This window comes from Pecten maximus, chromosome 2, assembly GCF_902652985.1.
Source record: "Pecten maximus chromosome 2, xPecMax1.1, whole genome shotgun sequence".
In the NCBI taxonomy this organism is placed as follows: Eukaryota; Metazoa; Mollusca; class Bivalvia; order Pectinida; family Pectinidae; genus Pecten; species Pecten maximus.
This window is the reverse complement of record NC_047016.1, coordinates 50,800,036-50,825,247: the sequence shown is the minus strand read 5'-3', so window position 1 is coordinate 50,825,247 and position 25,212 is coordinate 50,800,036. Positions and strand designations below refer to the sequence as shown.

Here is a 25,212-nt window from a genome sequence, read left to right as displayed (position 1 = left end):
GTAATGTTTATGATATTGTAATGTTTATGTTATTGTAATGTTTATGATATTGTAATGTTTATGTCATTGTAATGTTTATGTCATTGTAATGTTGATGATATTGTGATGTTTATGATATTGTAATGTTTATGTTATTGTAATGTTTATGTTATTGTAATGTTTATGTTATTGTGATGTTTATGATATTGTAATGTTTATGTCATTGTAATGTTTATGTCATTGTAATATTGTTTGCTATTGTAATGTTTATGTCATTGTGATGTTTATGTTATTGTAATGTCTATGTTATTGTAAAGTTTTATGTCATTGTAATGTTTATGCTATTTTAATGTTTTATGTTATAGTTATATTTACTTAACGCTAAATGTTATTGTGAACGCTTTAAACGTTACTGTTGTACTTGATGTCATAGTTTTTCTACCTTAAATGAAGATATCGAGAGATTTTGAACGAAATATGATAAAACAGAATTGTAAAATTTCATAATTCGCTATAAAATCATTTCTTATTCACCATCGTCATAAATTATTTATTTCAATATGCAAAACAACAATATACATAATAATAAAAATGTTTATTTGGTCGTTGGTATTCCTTTGAATGGTGTAATCAGAATGGAATGGGACGATCAATATAGTATTTATGGTATATACATGATTTATTACCAGACATAATCAAACGGAAATATTCACCGTGAACGATACGGTGAAAGTATAGGTACAAAGTTGACACTTAAATCATCATTGAAATTAAATATCATACATATCTCTTTATATGAATTAATCTTTTAGGAGGCCGTTTCAAATACATTTCGCAAAAGATGGTGTTAATTTAATCGTCAACCAGAAAAACGAAAATCAGGGTTATATGTCGAATATTAGCTAATATAGATAAAAGCGATGGAAGCACGGGATAGTTAATCATTATTATCGAACATGATATAATACATTCTTGAAAATTAAATGCTTCTGCACTTCTGAGTATACATATTACATAAAATATCCCTTGAAATTTTAATGTTTTCATATTGTCATTTAGTAATTACTTTGATAAAAACTTGAATATGTAAATATACTCTGTTTTCATCTATAAAACATAAAAAATTATCAAACATATTTTTGCCATAAACGAAACTATAAAGATAGTTAAAATAATGATTAATGCAATAATATATTTTGATAAAACTTGATAAATTAAACCCCCTGTTTTCTTTTTAAACGATATCTTATTAGAATAAACATTTTTATTGCAAACTATAAATATATAGAATTAAAATTAAGGATTAAGAATTTCTCATTAAACCTTGATTCGAGTTGCTAAAATTGTTTTGTTTACAAGCTTCTGTTTCACAAAAATGTTTTGGATTCGTTAAATGGATGGTTACGAAATAAGTTTCAAAAGATCAAACGTCATTAGAAATAAACGACTTTGATACAGGTTGAACTGTAAACTCATTATATAAATATCCAATCTAAAATGCGTGAAGTGATTCGATTTTGTAATACGCAAATAACGACATTAGTAGGGACATTATAGGGATATGTTATAGTAAATGGGCTTCCCTACCTGTATTTCTTACCTGTGTTACCCGTTTCATGATCCGTTTACACCTATGTGTGTTACCTGAGGCACAGGTAGCGTTTTACAGGTGTGATGTTATCACTCTATATCTACACGTTACAGATTTACCTTGTCCAGCGATTCAATAGCTCGCTTTGTCATCCGAAATTGAACAACATTTATCATAATTATCCTCTGTCGATTGCACTCAATGAGCCATCACTACGATCTATGTCAACAGACCAATCGGGATAAAGAACTGTCAAGTGGCACAATGAGAGTGGGCGGGGCTTGAATGATTCAACAGCCTGTCGACCAACCAGGGCGATGGACTTAATTGAAAGTGTCTTCTGTTAACATTTCAGTGTTTGGAAATGTCACGGTTGACATCCAGAACCTTATAGGGGAGATGTATGGCTTACATACCACTCCACACTATGATATGGATCGAGTAAGTCTATAAGGAATATCTATACTGAGAATCCTATACATATCAACATTACCCGAACGTTTGATGTGTATACAGCAAACAGTACAACGCCATTCAGGAACACTTAGTGCTTAGTTAGAGGTTTAAACAGTATATACGAATTTACAATGATGTCGGACAATTTATTTCAAGGGCAGATCAGATGATGCAAATCTTAATGAGACGAAACATTCCAGCTGGATGGATTTTAGATATGTGACTTTTGAAATAATTTTTAAATCTATTTCTTGATTTGCTACGGCACAGCATTGGCAAAATAAACGTCTGACAGGTTTAACGCTATCCTGCAACCATGCACCGTCCTCACATTGGTGGATCTTTCTCTATCGAGTCTCTTATTGCACCTACGACGAATCCTCGTTTTGGACCAATGATGTGTAATGGTTACTTATTTATGCCACCTTCAGGACTTCCTCAGACACCCATGTCACCAAGTATGTTATCGCCGGACTCTATGGCATACCAGATGCAATCTTATGCCCAAAGCCAATTTATTCGCGGACAGCTAGCTGCAGCAAATAGTGCCACGCTTAGAAATCATTTGCATCTTTCAGGATTAGCGGCAATGCTTCCTTATTCAGGAGCGAAATCTTTGGACTCAAAATTAACTCCAATTTCTGGTGACATTGGTTTGGATTCGCACGTGCAGAATCGGTCCCCTGAGACCTCTGGATCAGAATCGCCCGACACCAGTCCTGTCTCGAGGATATTCCAGGAAGACGCCGCTGGCAGATGTCCACCATATTTCTCAGGTATATTTCGCTACCCACTCTCTCAATACCAAGCAATTTAGATGCAAATGGTTTTGTGGTGATCCTAATTGTCCTCCAGATTTTTCTTTGTGCCTTGGCAAACACTTCAGCATGCCGTTCCCGTCGCGTTCACGTTGACAATAGGAGTTATCTTAATTAGCATTAAGGATTGTCCATTTTGCATATGGACGTTAAATTGGCTTTATTTGAAGCCTCATCAGATGCTTTATATTTCTGATACAAATGCTCGTTAGTGAACGAGTGAGAGGAAGAAAACGTTCGTTAAAATGATCTATATTTAGATTAAGTACTGTTCCTGTGTATTGAAATAAGTAATTCGACATGAAATAAAAATGACATGACACCGTCATTCAAATTGAAAAATAAATTCAAATAGAAAGTGTATGCCACATCAGCCTCGTCCTGAATCATCCAGTATACAGGTGTTACATATCATTGAACAAAATTAGATTAATGAATATTTAATCCCATTTTATCATTTATGACAGCAGTTTGAGTAATTGTTCAACCATCTAATTACTTCTGAAATCTAGACAATGCAAAAGTTACATTTTGATCATTTTTACAAATGAGTTTCAATGATTGGAATATTATTTGATATTAATTTACCTTACAGTCAAAGCTGCCTTCATTAATACTGATTACTATAAATACCATAGATCACTGTAGTTTAAACTGAACTTGCATACATAACCTAAATCATGATTCTGATGATTCTGCTCGTGCCTGTTTCAAATCATTGCACACAACAGCATATACTATTTTGTGATAATTAATAAAGTTACTAATTAATGACTACCACCAATAAATTGACTGTATATACTCACATGTTTTTAATGTTTTACATGGAAACAAATGTTACAGTTATCACATGTCTAATGAGAAGAAATCGTGTTTGATATTTGCAATTAGTTTATTTCAAGAAATCCGATAATTAGTTTATACGTTTAATTATCTACGCACGCACAGGAATCATCTTTACGATAGCTTGAATGACTAAAACCTCAAACATTAATTAATGTAATCAAATGATAATTACTTAACTATGCGTACATACATGTATGTTCATGAAATCTGCTCTTTCATATGTATCTACTTGCAGATATTACGATTTCATTGTATATGAAAAATGTTATGTATACTCTCTGAGGAAATTAGGACCAAATCGATTTCTTTATTAGTCATGTATTGAAATTGATTAGAATAATTAAACAAAATGCAGACAAGAAAATAACACGTTTGAATAAAAGATAGTTATAGCTAAGTATATTCCAAATACTGAAATAAATATCAATATGTATCTGATGTCATTGTAGTTTTAATTTGTTCAACAATCCATTCGTAATAAAACAAAACTGGCGAGGAATTACTGTGTAACATTGTCCGCAATTAAGAAAATACTGAAATTGTATAAGGTAACTAAGTAAAGTGATAGCTAAATGTGTAATGTTAGTCGTGAAAATCAATAAATCTTGAACAGATCGATCAAAAAAGGGCCATCTGTCATAAGTTTAATACGAGTTGAAATATCATGATAAAAACATATTCCTGACTGACAAAAAAAAAATCAAATACAACTCTACATGGTATTTTTTATGTTATTACAGTGTATAAGTGGATTTGATCATATACTTAATTAAATCAGAAAATAATACAACATTTTCCATTGGTAATTAGAAATACATTTTAAAACAATAGAATGAGAGATACTGAGGAAAATAAAGTGCAGCATATATGATTGTAATTGTATAATTACTGAAATGGTATGATATTGAAATGGTATATTATTGCAATGGACTATTATTGAATTGTTACGTTATTGAAATGGTATATTATTGAGAAAAAAAAATAACAATAGGATTTTATATAAACACCACAAAGAATTAATTAATTGTAATAGGTATATCATAATATATTATCGCTGAATTGAAATATAAAACTGTGTATACCATTAAACTGGTATGAAAAGGGAGATAGGTTTGATTTTAACAATTGATTTATCTCGGTTAAATTTGTTTTTATAAAGTTTGCCACTTCAACCTAATTTCTGGCGTTCTGTAATGCTGTAACATCTAATCCTATAAACAATAAAAGCATAGTTATAGTTGTAAACAATATTTTATTCCATGACAAATTAACTTATCTACAGTGTACTAATATAAAAAGGGGGCCGCGGTGGCCGAGTGGTTAAGGTGTCCCTCCACCTTTGGGTTGTGAGTTTGAAACCTACGTGGGACAGTTGCCAGGTACTGACCGTAGGTCGGTGGTTTTTCTCCGGGTACTCCGGCTTTCCTCCACCTCCAAAACCTGGCACGTCCTTAAATGACCCTGGCTGTTAATAGGACGTTAAACAAAAACAAACCAAACCAAACTAATATAAAACATACTTTAATGTAGACGCCAGTTTATTGATGTCGTACATTTTTGTTTTACGTTATAGGGAATAATATGCTTTACATGTTACACATAACATTAAAATTTAGATAGTTCTATCATTTTAGCGTCTCATCAATACAAATTTGGTCGGTTGTCTGGCGCCTAGCATAGTTATTTAATGGAAATAATATACTCAGAACTTTTGTAATTATAATTATTCTTTATGCTCACATAATATTTAATTATAACTGTTCTTCTTCATGAAACTTTCGCCATATGAGATTTATTCTAAATTAATTCTAACATTTCATAATCACTTTTTGTTTCGTTTAGATAATGAAAACACTTGTCGACATACCTATTTTCATTGTGAACAATGTATATCCCTTTTAAACACGATGCTAAACGTTATGTGAATATAATTATCAGAGTAATATTAATGAATCTCGCGATAATCAACCATTAAAACTATATTAAGGACCAGGTCACACACATCAGGATATTATATAATAATCACGTTTGATATAACAGTGGGTTTTTCTGTGTTAAACGTATGACAGGTTTCGATTCAGTTTTAACAGGGTGGGAGGCTCCTAAACATGGTGTCCATTTCAATATTAAGACTAATTTTTGGTTCACATTCTTCGCCCTTCAACGGGACCAGTGAACCTAGTAATAACAAGCATCAGTTTAACAATAGCCATCACCGATAGCATCTTTGTCTAATTTGTATACACGATTCGCCTGTATTGATAAGGTATTATATCATTTTAATTCAAACGGGCATTACTGGGGAAGCTTCCCTGTCTCTGTAAGGGTTCCCGTGTCGTCTGTTAGAGGGCAACACTCCCTATATAAATAGACCTGAAGGCGTTTAGAAATTAGAAACAGATTCATCAAAAGAACAATTATTGTTCAATTATGGAACGGGATGAGTTGGTCGAAATGAACATCTTAAGATGCTTTCAGCAGGTACAGTTTCTTTGTGTTCGCACGACGGACACACAGGGTTCGTGGTGTGGCTTTAACGAGATTTCTACCACACGGATATATTCGGGAAAATTGGAGACATCGTAGTAATGGCTATTTGAGTGAAAGCTGAAGATCCCGATTTAATTGTTGCCGTAATCTCGAGATTATATCAATTCTCGCGCTTCCGTTGTATTGTGTATTCGCTATTTATAAACCTCATTAGTTCCTTACGGGGAGAAATATCACATATCCATGTAATCGGTGTTAAGAAAGATGATTGATGTGAAATATCGCTAATATGTATTGTATTGTTATATATATATATATATATGTGTGCGTGCGTGTGTGTCAGTTGAAATACACTTTAGGAGCATGACAATTCATAGAATAATTAAATCAATATATGGATATATTTTCCAATGTCTTGCTGGCAAATATCGCATGTTACTGTTAGCATAAGAATATGATGGTGCTCCGATAGGTATGTGTGTATCTACATATATAGGCAGTAATTTATATTAGTTTAAAATTAGAATAAAATGGTATTATCTCGTCTGGAAGGTTATTTACATCATTTTTATTACCAATCTAATATTGATTCAGTCTTTAGTGGTGTACTTACTATATTAAAAAAAAGGGTTAATTACATGTAGACTAATTTTTTTTTTCCATAAAAATAGTTAAATGCATATATCAACGATGTGATATCATAAATCACAAAGAAATATTTCAAACACATTTTTTAATGAATAACCCAAAGAAATTAATAACGAAAGGTCTGTCTAACGTAAGGCGATAATTAATTTAAGGATATCAAGGGGAGATTGTTGGTTTAGAATCGTATTTGAATATCCCATCGACACTCACGTATACGGGATTCGAACATAGATACGGAATACTTATATTTACTCATCTCCTTATCATTCTAAATTGTCGATAGGCTGGTACTGACTAAGGCTAAAAAACAATGTATAGTAAATGGGGTATGATATATGGCGGTAAGAATATGCAGGAAAGGGCGCTGTAACGGGAATAGAATTTACCTTTCTGTTACTCGAGTCCAAATAAAAAAAATTAAAATTCATTGCGCCGCAGTGAATTATTTTTAAAAAAAAATCACATTTATTTAATTTTGTTTTTCAGAAAATTTCTCTGAGTCTAAACAGTATGATACGTCACATCCAGAAGCTGATACTGATACAGACGATATGGATGTTATCGACGAGGAAACAGACGACGAAAGAATATCACACGCGGACACAGATTCTTCTCACAAAAATACGGACTCAGTTGATCGGATAAAAGATTCTGTAACTTCTAGTGTGAAAATGCGACGACGGCGGACAGCATTTACAAGCGAACAGCTGCTGGAACTCGAAAAAGAATTCCACAGTAAGAAATACCTCTCACTCACAGAGAGATCTCAAATCGCACATAATCTAAAACTTAGTGAAGTACAGGTTAAAATCTGGTTCCAAAATCGCAGAGCAAAATGGAAGAGAGTAAAAGCAGGAATGATTCACGGTCGCGCCCCGAACGAAGTTTCCGGAAAACCGAAGATAATTGTCCCAATCCCAGTCCACGTGAATAGAATAGCGATTCGAAGTCAACATCAACAAATCGAGAAAACAATACGACAGACACAATGAGTGAGTTGTATTGACATAAACAATATCTGGGTATCAGTAAATATTCTATAAAATCAAAACGAAACCTGGTGATCCGAGAAATACACAATGTCTTCATTAGTTCTACAGCATATACGACAAAAAAAAAACTTTTTGGAGAATATATTTTCTTGTTTTTTCTTCTTTACATTGTTTAATAGCATTGTAATACAATGTACTTAAAATTTAGTCAGCGAACAATGTTTGCATGTATATAAGCAATAGGTTTACATTGATTTCTAATAATAGATGCAATTGTTTTAATTCAATCTGAAAAAAATCTATTGTTATATTTCATCGATAATGATATAATTCTGAAGCAATTAGGAATGTGCATTCAAGGAGGATATCGATTTTATTTGGGATCAGAGAATAATCACGTAATGAAGATTTCCACGATGCATTAAAATCCAGAAATATGTTTGATTGCGGTTTGTGATTTTAATAACTCAAATAATTAAAGAATGTATATTTATGTATAAAATATACGCTTAAGATCTTATTAAAGCAACAAGGCAGAACAAAATTGTTTTTTTTTTTTTTTTGGAAAATAAATTTTCAATTAAAATTTGTACATTGTATATACAGAAGCCGATTTCAGAATGGAACAAGTTTATAGTTTAGATAAATTATTAATGCATTATGTTGGAAATGCAAGATGCGTCTTTAAAAAAATTGATGTACATACAATAAATTCATGATGAAATGTATGTATACATACATTTAAATGTCAATAGTTGCTGAATATCTTTTGTTGAAAAGTGCAGAAGTCTCGCTCAATAAAAGGACCAAACCGACTAGAAATATATATTTGTGTTATTTTGATTTGTCTGTACTTAATGGGAGAGGGAATTGCATTTTTGATTCGGCTGAAAAACTCATCACACATAAACTGAAAATAAAAGGGTTGATGCGAACTCAGAATGCACATAATGCTATTTTGTGAAAATCATTTTTACTTTTTAGTCTCTTGTGAATATTTGATGCTTGTTTTCTACGAAATTAAGAAGATGTGTGAATTTTCCACACAGCCCATAAAAGCCATTGTGTAGTCGATCCTAAGAGGATTTCAATGTATTACAATTTACAGATGGATGAAAAGTAAATCAGGCATATACAATATACATGTATTTTCACTGTTGGTCTTTGTTGGGTGAATGTTTTACATCACTTTTCTTCCAATCATCTCTCGTTTTATCTATAGAAAGCAGAGTCGCATGATGAACCGCCCCTAAATACAAGTGTATTGAATGCTGAAGCCATAAAACACTATTTGAAGAGACAAAACGATCTATTTAAACTTCAAGGGGATACGTTTTTTGGATTTTTTTCTTATTCTCTGTAAATGAATATGCTTTCGCGATGATGAACAAATTACATTTTCTTCGTGCAATGACACGTTGAATTGAGGGACCCATTTACATGTTGTAGATGACTAATATGTTTCCATAGCCATTTGTAGATAGTACCATTGAAAACATTTGTAAAAAAACAACTTCATATAAGAATGACAAATTTTCAGATCAGGTTAATACCGTGGATATTAATCTATCATTTAAATAATGACAAATAAAAATTATATGAGAAATTTATATTAGTTCGAAAAAGGAAATATGAATAATGATTTATTAATTTATTTATATCATTAAAGAATCTATTGTAAATGGTTTGAAATAATTACAAACATATCATTTCCCGTAGGTTTCCATCTTAAAATCCCCATCTCTATGAGAGATCATACTGTTAGAATGGCCAACAGCTTCCCTTTCTACACTGAAGCCATTAATTAAAGGTGTCCCTGTCAAAACCTGATATTACTTAATTGAAAACCGTGATACTTGGAACACCTCGGGCGTTGTTGATTCTTCCCCATATGTCGCGAAAACAATAAGATGGTAATAGAGTAAACAAGAAAACAATGATAACAACAACAAAAATGATAATAAAACAAGAAAGATCTTTGAAAAAGATAAACGGCATAGTTTTAATGCTGGTGGTTATAATGTAAAACTGCTGGTGAAATAAATTAACGATCTAATGCATTTCAGCACCGATAACAAAATTATATCAGTTTGAATCATTTTTGGTGATAATAAGACTGCATTTGAATCAGGAATATAATTTTGTTAATGTGTCATTTGAAAAGATTCATGCACGTATTCAGCGTGCATTCAATCTTAACTTTGTTTCGTTTTTAACTGCATATCTGCATTTTGCATTTACCGCTACATTGCCCAATCACATACTTCACCTTGACCAGTAACGCCACCTGTAGCGTCATATCCGGGCAAAAAGAAAATTATACGACTATGCCGAAAAATCGGACTCTTACTAGGGATGTCTCTGATCTGGTGCTAGTTGTACTCCTGTGAACGAAAAATGCGATAATGTCTGGTACAGTACATGTCAGTGCAGCACTCGGAATGCCTCTGAACTTTTAAAAGTCGGACAATATTCATGGTATGGATTCGAAACGTGCTGGTATTCGAATCATATAAAAAATAAAGATAATAAATATCCTATTTAAAATGTCTCTAATCTGATGGTGCGATTCAAGGTACATGCACCTGGAGAACGATATGTTTGAATATAACAACAGTATTTGGATTTATGGTTTATCCATTATGTAAAATGAATCTTCTCACGTGATCTACATAACGTATTTCATATAATGTATTTATTTCGTACACAAACAGTTCATTTAATTAATTCGTTTATCTTACTCCCAATTCGCTAATAAACGAGTTGTCTCACTGTCAAACACCCACTAATCTGGTTGTCCCACTATCCCGTCACCACTAATCTGGTTGTCCCACTATCCAGTCACCACTAACTGTCCCACTATCCTGTCACCACTAATCTGGTTGTCTTACTATCCCGTCACCACTAATCTGGTTGTCCCACTATCCAGTCACCACTAATCTGGTTGTCCCTCTATCCTGTCACCACTAATCTGGTTGTCCCACTATCCTGTCACCACTAATCTGGTTGTCCCACTATCCTGTCACCACTGATCTGGTTGTCTTACTATCCAGTCACCACTAATCTGGTTGTCCCACTATCCAGTCACCACTAATCTGGTTGTCCCACTATCCAGTCACCACTAATCTGGTTGTCCCACTATCCTGTCACCAGTAATCTGACTGCCCCACTAATTTGTCACCACTAATCTGGTTGTCCTACTATTTTATCACCTCTAATCTGGTTGTCTCACTATCCAGTCACCACTAATCTGGTTGTCTCACTATCCAGTCACCACTAATCTGTCCTACTATTTTATCACCTCTAATCTGGTTGTCTCACTTTCCAGTCACTACTAATCTGGTTGTCCCACTATCTAGTCACCACTAATCTGGTTGTACCACTATCCAGTCACCACTAATCTGGCTGTACCACTATCCAGTCACTACTAATCTGTCCTACTATCCAGTAACCACTAGTCTGTTTGTCCCACTATCCAGTCACCACTAATCTGTTTGTCCCACTATCCAGTCACCACTAATCTGTCCTACTATCCAGTCACTACTAATCTGGTTGTCTTACTATCCAGTCACCACTAATCTGTCCTACTATCCAGTCACCGCTAATCTGGTTGTCCCACTATCCCGTCACCACTAATCTGGTTGTCTCACTATCCAGTCACCGCTAATCTGGTTGTCCCAGTATGCAGTCCCCACTAATCTGTCCCACTATCCAGCCACCACTAGTCTGTTTGTCCCACTATCCAGTCACCACTAATCTGGTTGTCCCAGTATCCAGTCTCCACTAATCTGTCCCACTATCCAGCCACCACTAGTCTGTTTGTCCCACTGTCCAGTCACCACTAATCTGATTGTACCACTATCCAGCCACCACTAGTCTGTTTGTCCCACTATCCAGTCACCACTAATCTGGTTGTCCCACTATCCAGTCTCCACTATTCTGTCCCACTATCCAGCCACCACTAGTCTGTTTGTCCCACTATCTAGTCACCACTAATCTGGTTGTACCACTATCCAGTCACCACTAATCTGGTTGTCCCACTATCCTGTCACCACTGATCTGGTTGTCTTACTATCCAGTCACCACTAATCTGGTTGTCCCACTATCCAGTCACCACTAATCTGGTTGTCCCACTATCCAGTCACCACTAATCTGGTTGTCCCACTATCCTGTCACCAGTAATCTGACTGCCCCACTATTTTGTCACCACTAATCTGGTTGTCCTACTATTTTATCACCTCTAATCTGGTTGTCTCACTATCCAGTCACCACTAATCTGGTTGTCCCACTATCCTGTCACCAGTAATCTGACTGCCCCACTATTTTGTCACCACTAATCTGGTTGTCCTACTATTTTATCACCTCTAATCTGGTTGTCTCACTATCCAGTCACCACTAATCTGGCTGTACCACTATCCAGTCACCACTAATCTGTCCTACTATCCAGTCACTACTAATCTGTCCTACTATCCAGTAACCACTAGTCTGTTTGTCCCACTATCCAGTCACCACTAATCTGTTTGTCCCACTATCCAGTCACCACTAATCTGTCCTACTATCCAGTCACTACTAATCTGGTTGTCTTACTATCCAGTCACCACTAATCTGTCCTACTATCCAGTCACCGCTAATCTGGTTGTCCCACTATCCCGTCACCACTAATCTGGTTGTCTCACTATCCAGTCACCGCTAATCTGGTTGTCCCAGTATGCAGTCCCCACTAATCTGTCCCACTATCCAGCCACCACTAGTCTGTTTGTCCCACTGTCCAGTCACCACTAATCTGATTGTACCACTATCCAGCCACCACTAGTCTGTTTGTCCCACTATCCAGTCACCACTAATCTGTTTGTCCCACTATCCAGTCACCACTAATCTGTCCTACTATCCAGTCACTACTAATCTGGTTGTCTTACTATCCAGTCACCACTAATCTGTCCTACTATCCAGTCACCGCTAATCTGGTTGTCCCACTATCCCGTCACCACTAATCTGGTTGTCTCACTATCCAGTCACCGCTAATCTGGTTGTCCCAGTATGCAGTCCCCACTAATCTGTCCCACTATCCAGCCACCACTAGTCTGTTTGTCCCACTGTCCAGTCACCACTAATCTGATTGTACCACTATCCAGCCACCACTAGTCTGTTTGTCCCACTATTCAGTCACCACTAATCTGTTTGTCCCACTATCCAGTCACCACTAATCTGTCCTACTATCCAGTCACTACTAATCTGGTTGTCTTACTATCCAGTCACCACTAATCTGTCCTACTATCCAGTCACCGCTAATCTGGTTGTCCCACTATTCCGTCACCGCTAATCTGATTGTACCACTATCCAGTCTCCACTATTCTGTCCCACTATCCAGCCACCACTAGTCTGTTTGTCCCACTATCTAGTTACCACTAATCTGGTTGTACCACTATCCAGTCACCACTAATCTGGTTGTCCCACTATCCAGTCTCCACTAATCTGTCCCACTATTTAGTCACCACTAATCTGTCCCACTATCCAGTCACCACTAATCTGGTTGACCCACTATTTAGTCACCGCTAATCTGGTTGTCCCACTATCCAGTCTCCACTATTCTGTCCCACTATCCAGCCACCACTAGTCTGTTTGTCCCACTATCTAGTTACCACTAATCTGGTTGTACCACTATCCAGTCACCACTAATCTGGTTTTCCCACTATCCAGTCACCACTAATCTGGTTGTCCCACTATCCTGTCACCAGTAATCTGGTTGTCCCACTATCCAGTCACCACTAATCTGGTTGTCCCACTATCCTGTCACCAGTAATCTGGTTGTCCCACTATCCTGTCACCAGTAATCTGTTTGTCCCACTATCCTGTCACCAGTAATCTGGTTGTCCCACTATCCAGTCACCACTAATCTGTCCCACTATCCAGTCTCCACTAATCTGTCCCATTATCCAGTCACCACTAATCTGGTTGCCTATGTACCAAAGTTCCACTTATACGTCTGTCCTACTATCAAGTCACCATAAGCATACGCTTATTCGTCTGTTACTGGCCAGCCTCCAGTAAACCGAATATATCATCTGACTTAGTAAAATGTTGGACATTTCCCCAGGTAATGTGATAAACATTAATCAACAGCTGTGGGTAAGTCATATATTATTTATTATTATTATTAGCATGTATATCTAACCGGAAATATCTAACGCAATTAGGAATGAGGTAAAAAAAAACGGAAATATCTAACGCAATTAGGAATGAGGTAAAAAAATGTAGAAGATAATGGGGGAAAATGTTTAAGTCTTCAATTCATTTAACCGATCGTCATCGCGTCTTTAGTGCAATGTGCATCAAATTGATTTTGTATTAATTTATCAGTAAAAAATATTAGAAACCGATATTGAATAAAAATATGTGACTTCCACGTGGAAAGAAATCCATACGAATTTCCTAAAACCAGCTTGAAAGCTGGCAATCGCAACGAGTAGGTAAAATTGTAACAAAAGCACGTGCCATTTATGTGAAATAATTATATCGTGTGCAAGCTTCATCCACCTCCCAGGAAACAAAGGGATATACAAAGGACCTGGAATAGTCGGTACAGTAGGCCTTATCACAGCCCCATCAGGTCGTTAAGGGCCTATCTGTATCCAGAAAACTCCTCGGGGCCCCGAACGATTCCCGACCTGGTAGGTCGAATACATTAACTCTGTGCCTTAGTTGTTGTATGTATAAAAACACCTGGGAGAAAATAGATTATGTAACCTCACTGTGGGAAAACATGTGTGTTTGTGACACAGTGTAATTATTATGGATCGGCAACAGTTAAAACAAATTATACAGATACATACACTTAAAGAGAAATTAAAGTGAATTGCCGTTTCATTTATATATTGCCAACAAACAGATGTAAAACTTGTAGCCGAGAAATGTATAAAGTATCAACACGGTGAACGTCCTACACTTGGTTACGTAGGTTTCATAAATGTAGGATACTAAAATTTCAAAACTGCATTCCTTTAACTGCCGAGTTAACGTATTCACGCCATGATCAAAAGATATCTCGCGTTAAATCTGCAGGTTTTTTTTGACATCGAGCAAGAAAGATATGATTTACGTGTAGCAGTCAGTAAAGCTATCAGAACATACGTCATACGGAAAGGGACAAGGTTTCTGCTGCACTACCTTTGGTTAAAAAAAAAATAAAAAAAAAAATAAAAATAAATTCACACATCGACTTTACGAAGACCACAAAATTAATATATTCAGTGAAGAAATGTCGATTGAGGGACATCCGGGTGAAAAGGTTGATTTCTCACTATCAGATTTGGCTGTTATTTGTGGCGATACCGTTATGGTGTAATCTGATCATTACATTTGTATAAATTAAAGTGCTGAAAAGTGGCACCTCATGTTTGCACATAAAAGAACAGAAAGATGACACATTGCACGTGTAAATGTAAATATAGATACATGTAGGGGACGTGTTACACGTGTACATGTAAGTATAGATAGGTGTGCTGACGAGTTGAGTACCGCACACGTTACGTTGTATGGGAGGTTCTTACTGGGACACGGATGTAACAATATCCATCATATACCATACTACCCCCCCCCCCCCCCCCCCCCCCCCCCCCCTTCTTCTATATACATATGTCGTAAGGTTAATATATTGGTATAGGTTGCACACAAGACTTGGCCGACGATTTCAGTCTTCATCAGTATACAGAGCCCTATTTCAAAGTGTGATAGAAACGAACTGTTTATATTTCAAAACAATACTCAAAGAACAGTGGAAGTCAAAACCCAGATTTTCATTTTTCATTTTCCCCCTGTTAACTTAGAATGATAATGGTGTCCCTGCCTGACATCGCTTGTCTGTACAGAAAACATCCGGGTACTTCGGAAGGTCGGATACATTTTATACTGTTTGGCCTAAGACTATTGACCAATTTGAGGTAATTTTATCAGTCAATAACGAATTTAATATTTTATGCTATTAATACCCCTCAGCGTTTTGAAAATGTAGTCGAGTAACTGGTTGTGTTATTACATATTGCAATAGAAGCGAAATGGAAAGACAATATCTATATCTATATACACAGGTAAAACAACAACAAATCCAGTTCGTGGAATGTTCGTTTGACATGCCAGTGGTCCACGAATCCAGGTTACTAGCAAAGATGGCGGAAATAGTTTAATATCGATTTGGAAAAACAAAAGCAGAGAGAAGGATTCGAGACCCTTTCATTTAGTCGTCAACATAAAGATATTGTATGTCATTTTAAAATGTTCGTGCACCTTCGTTCCCACATGAACATCAACTCGAGTGCAATCAATTTGACAATCCAAAACCACCACGGCAGGTCACTCTTGTTGACGTATTACTTTATATCTTATAACCCTTGTTAGGGCATTGTTATCAGTTTTTCATTTGCTGGTGTTAGCTAGCTTTGATACCGTGACTGCGATTGTCTGTGAATACGGTTGCTCTTCGGTATGGGTTAAAACACTTTCTTCGGAAACGAAACAAGAATGTTATCAACGACAAAACATTTGTCAAGTTAACCCCCAGTCCTAACCAGAATATCTGGGAGGTCGGAAGGTTCAGTGGTAACATTTTTGCACTTCATCTAGGCGGCCAGGGTTCGATTCCCTAATTGGATTTGAAAAGGTACGGGGTCACCTGCATGACCTCGTGGGTTTACCCCTGGGTTTTCCGGTTTCCTCCCACAGTAAGACTCCTCGAGTGGTTCGTTCTGGGCACAGAAACGTAATTAATGCAAGTTGATATAACTTGTTTCGCAATTGTCGTAAAATAAATAGTTTACATTTCAACTTGCATATTTCCATTCGGTTGGGCTACATTATGTATTCGAAGCCACTACCACCAAACTTGCAGGACACAGCCGTACATCCTGTGATAGTGTGGAAGGTATTCTGAAATTTCCCCCCGGCCTGTATCGGTATAACAAGCGCTTGAAGTATGGAGTTTAGGGATAAAGCGTATTCTCCGATTCGAAATGGCTATTTCCATCGGCTTCGTGTAAGAAAATAGACATGGTCTCAGAAAAAAAGAAACTTACTATATCCCTCATCTGCTTTATTCATGTTTGAAATATAAAGTCTCATACCAATCAGCTTGGCTCACAAGGAATTCAAGGAACATGTGCCCTGAGGTTTATAGCTGTTTCGTTTGAACAAAAACTATACTGCCACCGCGAATAGTATGGCGGAGGACCACAGGTGTAAAAAGGTAGGACTTGCCCAGATGGGGGCTCCCCCGTCCACTGTAAATATCATCAGAGTTACTGTTTTTCGAGTACAGTTTGTTCCAATATGCCATTAAACCTATTCCTCATATCATTTCTTAGAAGAGCTTGTGGAATCTTTAAACTTTAGTTTGAACCAACCCCCCCCCCCCCCCCCCCCCCCCCCCCCCCCCCCCCCCCCCCCATCATTTGACACATCATTTGAACTTCGAATGAGCGATTGTGTAGATGGCGTTAATAGTAATAACGTGGAATAATCAGTCATGGGAGACCATATCAAAATATCGTGAAATATAACAATACACTAATACGTACTCTGTAAAGTGTGACAACAAAACCACACACAATTTTCAATCTTTGTAGATTTTTTTTATCACAAAAAATTATTTTATGACAGTTTCCACGAATGGTGGTGTAAATAACGGACTCCTTCAGAATGTCATCTTACACAGAAATGCCACTCACACCTGGATACTGTGATAACGATCCCATCATATTATCCGGTAGACCAAAACCAAGAGAGAGACTTAGTCTGTTAACTTGAAAGCAGCCCATCATAATAGTAGTGGTGTATGTTATTGTACAGACCGGAAGGGTCACCTCTACTGATAATGTATCCTCGAGATCTCAGTCGGTTAGAACATCGTTCACGTGATCCAAGGTGAAGATCTGTGGTGCGTGGTTCCACGCTCCCTACCCGTGTCGGTTCTTGTTTCTTTGGAGGCTGAGAAACGGGCCGGTACGTGCTGTCAAGGTTGTATACTGATCTGAATGACATACGGGGTATGATCATTAAGGTGATCAACAGCAAGGAGGCCCCGCCTAAAAATGACCATAGCTGTTCACGGGCGATAAATCCAGAAAACAAACATACAATGTTCTGATATCGAAAAAGCATTTCTGCAATAAATAATCATGATAACCATGTACATGTATTTCATGGGATGTGTTATGGTCAATATCATGATATGATTGATCTTTATTTCGTTGTGCGATATCAAGTCATCTTGAGAAGTGACTATATCAAAATTTGCCCTAGACTTGTATGCTGGGTGTCTTTGATAAAGGAGACGCTTGCACCTTTGAAACACCTGGTCATATTCTCCTTGTACGTTTTCAGAAGTTTCCATGCAAGTCTATATTTTTCGTTGCGGTGGTTTGCCTTTGTTTTGTGGATCTCTGTGGAGCCAAAGTGAAACGCTCGTTTTGATGACGGTGTTCTCTGTTGTTTTGTAGAAGTAGGGGCTTGCATGCTTATTAAGCAAGCCTTGTGTTTAGCACAAACAGAAGTTGTTTTCTTTTTGTGCAACCGAGAACGCATCATGGAGATAATTATGGCGTCTGGTTCTAACATCAGAGTAAAGTACATAGATAGTTCCGAAGAAAGTTTTTAAAAAGATAAATAAGAAATGATTACAATATAATGATATGTACAAATTGAATTAATCCAGGGTAATGATAAATTACGTATGTGGTTGCAACACCAAAACACTAGAATATTCGTTCTTTTAGTTCTTTTCGGAAATAGCTTAACGGTGAATATATTGTTTGATCAAATCAGCAAAATTATCAAAACAGAATGGAGAAAGATATCAATAATATGTATTGTAAGTTACTATTGGTAGATGTCATAAATATTCTGCGCTGTCATCAAAGTTATTTACGAGAACAGTATATAGAAAATTGACTCATCACATGTCTTTTTTTATTTTTCCATACTTAAACGGAGTAGAATGTCGGCCTGACTGGGAAGGTGTGTTATTACAGATATCTTCTATGACAGGAACAAAGCCAACCACAGGATCCTTACTCCACACCTCTCCTACCACCAACACGAGTCATATGTTACCGGCGGGCCCGAGGTGTTTGTTGTTACGCCTCATTAATTATTCATATTCATCGTTTGATGCTCCCTAAATAATGTACCCCTGGGTTGGATATTAAGGTTGGTCCCATCTCAGTAAATCTATTTGTACGACTGTTAAACAGAAAATCCTGTTTTATGACCGGGTCTGATATTTCATTTGTCTCCCTGGATGGTAGACCAACTATCTGAAAACAAATTCAAAATCCTACATTTGAGCAACTTTCAGTTTTTCGAAACAAGTTCCAACTGTGCGAATGTACATAACGGCCTTGGTTTCGTAAAACTTCTGTGAGAATGTTTCCCGTATGCAGTTAAAGTGATTATGCGAAAAGTCCCTGCGTCCTTTCTGCAATTTTATGAAAAAGTAATGTAAATATATTCTTTCGAATAATGATTCTACTCTAACATCAGGCGATATTAATTATAACCCCGGTCCAAACTTTAGTAACATAATAACTACCCGTTCACTGAATCTAATGCATCCTAAGTTAAAAAGCATACGGAGTCAAATAGACTGTATTACAACATTGACTAACGATGTAGATATTCTCTGTGTTTCTGAAACTCATTAGATCCATTGATAAGGAACGAAGAAGTTAAACTTGGCAACCATTTTCGAAAAGATAGTAATCTGTTTGGAAGCGGTACGTTGTTATACTGTTCTCCTTCTCTTGCGGTTAAAAGAAAACTTGAGTTCGAACTTACTAACGACGAAGTAATATGCTTTAAGTTCATTTAAATACACAAAACACCGAATCTTAATTATTTAGATGGTATGGCACAGATTTCCGAGATCCGAACCAACTTGAATTACTGATATTTCGGCTACATTATTAGCCCAGTAATAGCCAGTAACACGATCAACATATTTTAGTAAAGTTATTATTATAAATCAAAATATTTATGATCGCAATTCTGTTTTACAATAATTGTTGTAACAACAATAACTACACCAGGATTTAAACAAAAGATATGCTTACATGACAAAACTGACATCAAAAAGATTAAACATTGTATTACCATATGAAACCCAATTGAACAGCGTACTGATGTAAATGACAGGTATTTCTTCTGACTACTACTTCATTAAATGTTGTTAATGCATACACACCGTCCAAATATGTGAAGATTGGAAATCACGACAACCCCTGGTTTAATCTTTTAGTCCGTAGACAAAGAGGATCTAGTGATAGGTTGAAAAAGATACTTATAAACAATAATAACAAATCCAATCGAACAGCATATAAATAATAAAAAAAAAATGAAAACAAATAAAATGATAAAATATTGCAAAAGAAATTTTCTGCAAAAATATATAATCTAGTTAAAAGTAGTCCAATCACTTAATGTTACGGCTTCTATTAAAACGAAACAAATCTAACTATACACCACCACTGTTTGACTATAAAACTGACTCTTCTTTATCAGATCTCCTGATAATGCCTTCCGAAAAAGTCGCCATAATTAATATTCTAGATGCTAATATAGCAACAAGGTCGGATGGAATAAGACACAATGTGCTTAGAATTGCAGCAAGCGAAATTGACATCCCTTCTCTGGTCTTTAATCACTCCCTTCACAATGGGTATTGCCCCTATACAAGGAAGTTATCTAATGTCATGCCGATATTGACGGCTGGCAACCCTCTTAACGTTAAAGATTAGTCTGCATTCTGTTTCCGGTCATAGGTATAATATTTAAGCAATGAACAGTGGTTTTACTGTTGTTATAGTCGATATGGCAGCAAGATGTATGGTGGGCAAATGGCATGGGAACCCGTTAGGGTTTCCATGCTACATTTGCCCACCTTACATCTTGCTGCCATATCGACTATAACAACAGTAAAACCACTGTTCAATACTTATATTTACATTGTCTTACCATTTTCGTCAACTTTGAAATAAACTAAAGCAACACAAAAAAATCCCCGCCTCTTCTTTTAATGTCACATGACCCACTGGGTGTTATAGCCTGAGGCACTGGGTGTTATAGGCGTATGGTGGCAACTGCCTCTTAGCCATGGGGAAATGCGGAGCAAATGTAATAAATGAACGCCCACTGCATTACATGAAAATAGCATAAAACGCGCTAATTCCGTTTAATATATATAATTACATGTCCACTGTTCCCCATATTAGATTAAAATAACTACAACCAGAAATTAAATAACATATAATTATATCCAAGAACCCCTTGTATGTCAATTCGGCGGAACAGCCCGTAGCGTGTTCTCCCTTTCCAAAATGCAATCTTTCCACAAGCTTTCTCCTACAGCAGAAACTTTGAAATAAAGTCCGTGAAAAACATTTAGAGTTAAAACATTTTTCATTGTGAATCAGCAGTTGAAACATTTCCTTTCTTACAATATAACAATGTCCAAAAGACACAAAACACAATTGAAATATTTGCCGTTATCATCAATAAAATTGTTTGTTAACTACGTCATACTGTGGAGGCATGTCCGCTGAATATGAAAACTGAGTAATGCGTTGCTATGGAAGAGAGATATTTGTGTCCTGCTTTTGACTTGCTGAAGATACGGTTAATATATGTTACGTTGCATGAGAACCGGAATGCAGTCAAACATGGTATTTTTGGTCGACTAAACTGTTCATAGGGGTACTTGGTTTAGTTTGGTTTCATTAGGTTAACGTCCTATCAACAGTTAAGTTCATTAACGGACGGCCTCCCATGCGTGTGGTGAGTGCGTTTGTGTGTTTTGGGAGGCTGTGGTGTGTTCGTGTAAAGTCTCCTTGTGATAGACCAGGACTTTTGCCGATTTATAGTGCTACCTCACTGAAGCATACTGCCGAAGACACCCAGCAGGACACTCCATCCGGTCACGTTATACTGACAACGGGCGAACCAGTCGTCCCACTCCGTGTATGCTGAGCGCTAAGCAGGAGTAGCAACTACCATTTTGAAGACTCTGGTATGTCCAAGCCAGGTGACAGAACCCAAAGCCTTCCTGACATGGGCGAACGCTCAGCTGAAGGCCAAAAGTGAGGAACAGTCAAGTGAGATATTAAGAAGAAGAAAGTTGTTCAGAAAGGAAGAGAAAAGATAATATCCCAAATTTAGTCGCCTCTTACGATCATGTAATGGGGCAGCAGGTACAATTCTGACGCCCTACATGCAGGGCAGTTATATGGGTACAAAAGGTATGAACCAACCTTCTCCAGAAACATGTATGTAGTGTCCACAAGGTAAGAATGGCCAACATTACATCATTTCAGACGATCTCGATAAGCCTACTGACCAGGAGGGCCTCTACATAGTGGACAGAGACTGTTTAAAGGAGTTTGTTCGGTTATGTCCAAAAAGTAATAAAATGTGGTATATGAACGGGAATAAAGCTAGGACGGTTTTTTTAACTTCTCGTTCAAACGAGAGTCGCGTGTGACTTGCATCGTTTATTCACATTTATCTCACGTTCTTATTCGTACTCATTTCGATTCCCAGTCCTATGAACCGAGACGAACATTGCAAGAAAAGAGGGCCTAACATTGAACCCTGGGGGAGACCAATATTGATTAATTTTACGGAAGAATAGGCATTGTTAATGAAGATAAATTGTTTACGTCAAAAAGATAATTGGTTATGCAATTAGAAAAACTGCCTTAAATGCCATTTTGACGTTAAATTTACATTTGCGCTGCATTGTCTATATATAAACCCAGTGTTCAGGGCTAGGCCCTCTTTTCTTCCTTATGTATATAAGTGTTAGTTATGTCAACTGAATTTCCTCATTATCCCGTATTTTTGCCGATGCTACTTCCAAAATATCCTAAGTAGTGAGTCACATAATTATGTTATATGAATCAAACTTCTTCAATTCGTGAATAACAAACTTGAACGGGTAAAAAGCCTTACTCGGTAGAATGAAACTCAAACAGGCCACACTACACAAATGTATATGTTACAGCCTAGTCAAAACAGAGTCGATTTGATATATACTTAAGGTAGTCTCCGTCTTGGAATAGAAACAATATTTTAAGAAGAGCGCAAGGCATTCCCACAGAAAAAAAAGACGAAAGTTTAAAAGCGACTTGATATATTCAAGGTCGATAAATCTCAGAATATTTGAATTTACTTGAAATTACTGCAGAAGCATTTGCGCTATCATAATTAGACAACTCATGAAAATATTAATATTTTGTCGTAATTTGGAAATATGTATCATGATATTCAACGGGAATCTATTAGATACCTACTGCGTATTATGTATAAAACAAAATCTTCTTAGGTAGATCCTAATAGTTGCTAAATAACGCATTTGTATCAAAGGCTTTGCCTTTTTCAAAGAGCGCGAAAAAGTTTTTTGTTTTTGTTTGTTTTTGTTTTTTTTTGTTGTTTTTTTTTTTTGTTTTTTGTTTTTTTAAAACATACATTTGTATTTGAATATTCTATATGTAATTTATGTTTTGTTAAATCAGCACGAGGAAATCAATCAACCGAGAGAACGTTACCGAGAGAACGTTACGTTAATTGAAGTTGGGTGACAGCTGCACGCAACTTCCAATCAAAGTTAAGCTTCAAGTTGATGACATTACCTTAGAAATTCTCTCTCGAAGATGGCAGCTAATGCGCGAAAATAATCTGAAGTGCCTGACACTTGTGTCGAGGACTATGTTAAGTTCGACAGTAGCGTTGTTACAACTCACTCACGGATGATGACATTGTACGTGATGTTAGAAAAACGTTCAGTGGAAACATAGGAAGTGCCAAGTCTGATGAAAGTGAAGACGAGGCTTTGATGAAACCATTGTCCCACGTGTATCGGCAGCTACCTTTCGGAGATCGTACAATCGTTAAATCGGGGAATTTCTTAAGAGCTAAAAAGAACCAAGCACTTAAAGGAACTAGAGCCATGTATGAAGTGTTAAAAAAGGGGAGATTACATAATCTATCAATACAATGTCAACTGGATTTATTTGACAAAATTGTGTCACCAGTTCTGCTATACGGTTGTGAAGTGTGGGGTTTTTCAAATAACACTATAATTGAAAGAGTTCATTTAAAGTTTTGTAAGATGTTACTTCACCTTAAATCATCAACTCCTGATTTTATGGTTTATGGAGAGCTCGGCAGACATCCACTAGATATCGAAATTAAAACCAGAATGATAAGTTTTTGGACACGATTAATAGCAGCTAAAGAAGGTAAAATAAGTAACTTATTATATAAGACATCAGCCATAGTAAATGAAGAAAATGGTGGTTCAATTGCCTGGACCGAATGCATTAAAAACATACTGAATAACTGTGGACTCTCCAACATATGGTTGAATCAAAATTCTGTAAATCCGAAATGGCTTCCTTTAAAAATAAAACTAACATTGACCGACCAATTTAAACAAAGTTGGGCGGAAACATGTAGAAACTCTCCAAAATCCATAAATTATGAGTTTTTAAATCTGAAGTTACTTTTGAAAATTATTTCAATATTCTTTCCAGAAAAGATGCTATATTATTGTGTAAATTCAGAACAAGAAATAGTCATTTACCTATTGAAACTGGAAGTTGGCGACATATACCGAGGGAAGAACGTCTCTGCCAGAAATGTAATAAAAGAGATATTGGAGACGAATATCACTATATTTTTGAATGTTCGACCTTAGATATTGAAAGGAGAAGTTTTTTACCTCAAAAATTAATCATCCGACATAGTGTAATTTCATTGCAAGATATCATGATGTCCAAAAGACTCTCTTCCCTAAAAAAGTTATGTAACTTTATCAAAAAAATCAATTTCGTATGTTCCCCTGAGTAGATATTTTAATTCAAATATAAGTTTACATCTTTACGATACTTTCATCCCTCTGTATATCCACGCATGTTCACCAAATTTCATATTATTGTTACATGTATTGTATTTTGTAGTCTATCTCTGTATACCTGTATAGGTGTTGAGATAATAAATGAATTTGTTAAAGCCGAGTCAAACGTCACATTGAGCACTGTCAACTACTGAGAGACCTGTGGACAATACAAAGCCATAATTGATTATATCATTGTTTAAGCAATAGACAATGCAGTCATAACAGAGCCGTGAATTATTCATGTCCGTATTTTTTTTTATATTTTTTCTGTACAAAATGCAGATATCGCTTTCGTTTTCTGTTTTTAAATGATATTGTAAATACGCATCTGTGTTAGTTGTATTTTATATATTAAATATGCCTGTGATTTTCCAATGACGAATATAGTGTTTCATGCTTATAACGTATATATTTCGCCAGTCCCTAGCAATACGTTATGAACGAAATATAGCA

General features: G+C 36.2%; 1 protein-coding gene across 1 annotated transcript; it reads left to right on the top strand.

The window, feature by feature from the left end:
* The first annotated feature begins 1,953 nt into the window (after nt 1–1,953).
* On the top strand, nt 1,954–8,646 carry LOC117322399 (homeobox protein GBX-2-like). The gene is made up of 2 exons (XM_033877277.1): nt 1,954–2,802; nt 7,315–8,646. Exons 1-2 carry the CDS (start codon nt 2,343–2,345, stop codon nt 7,818–7,820), a joined length of 966 nt encoding a protein of 321 aa, XP_033733168.1. The 5' UTR covers nt 1,954–2,342; the 3' UTR covers nt 7,821–8,646.
* Nucleotides 8,647–25,212: the final 16,566 nt, after the last annotated feature.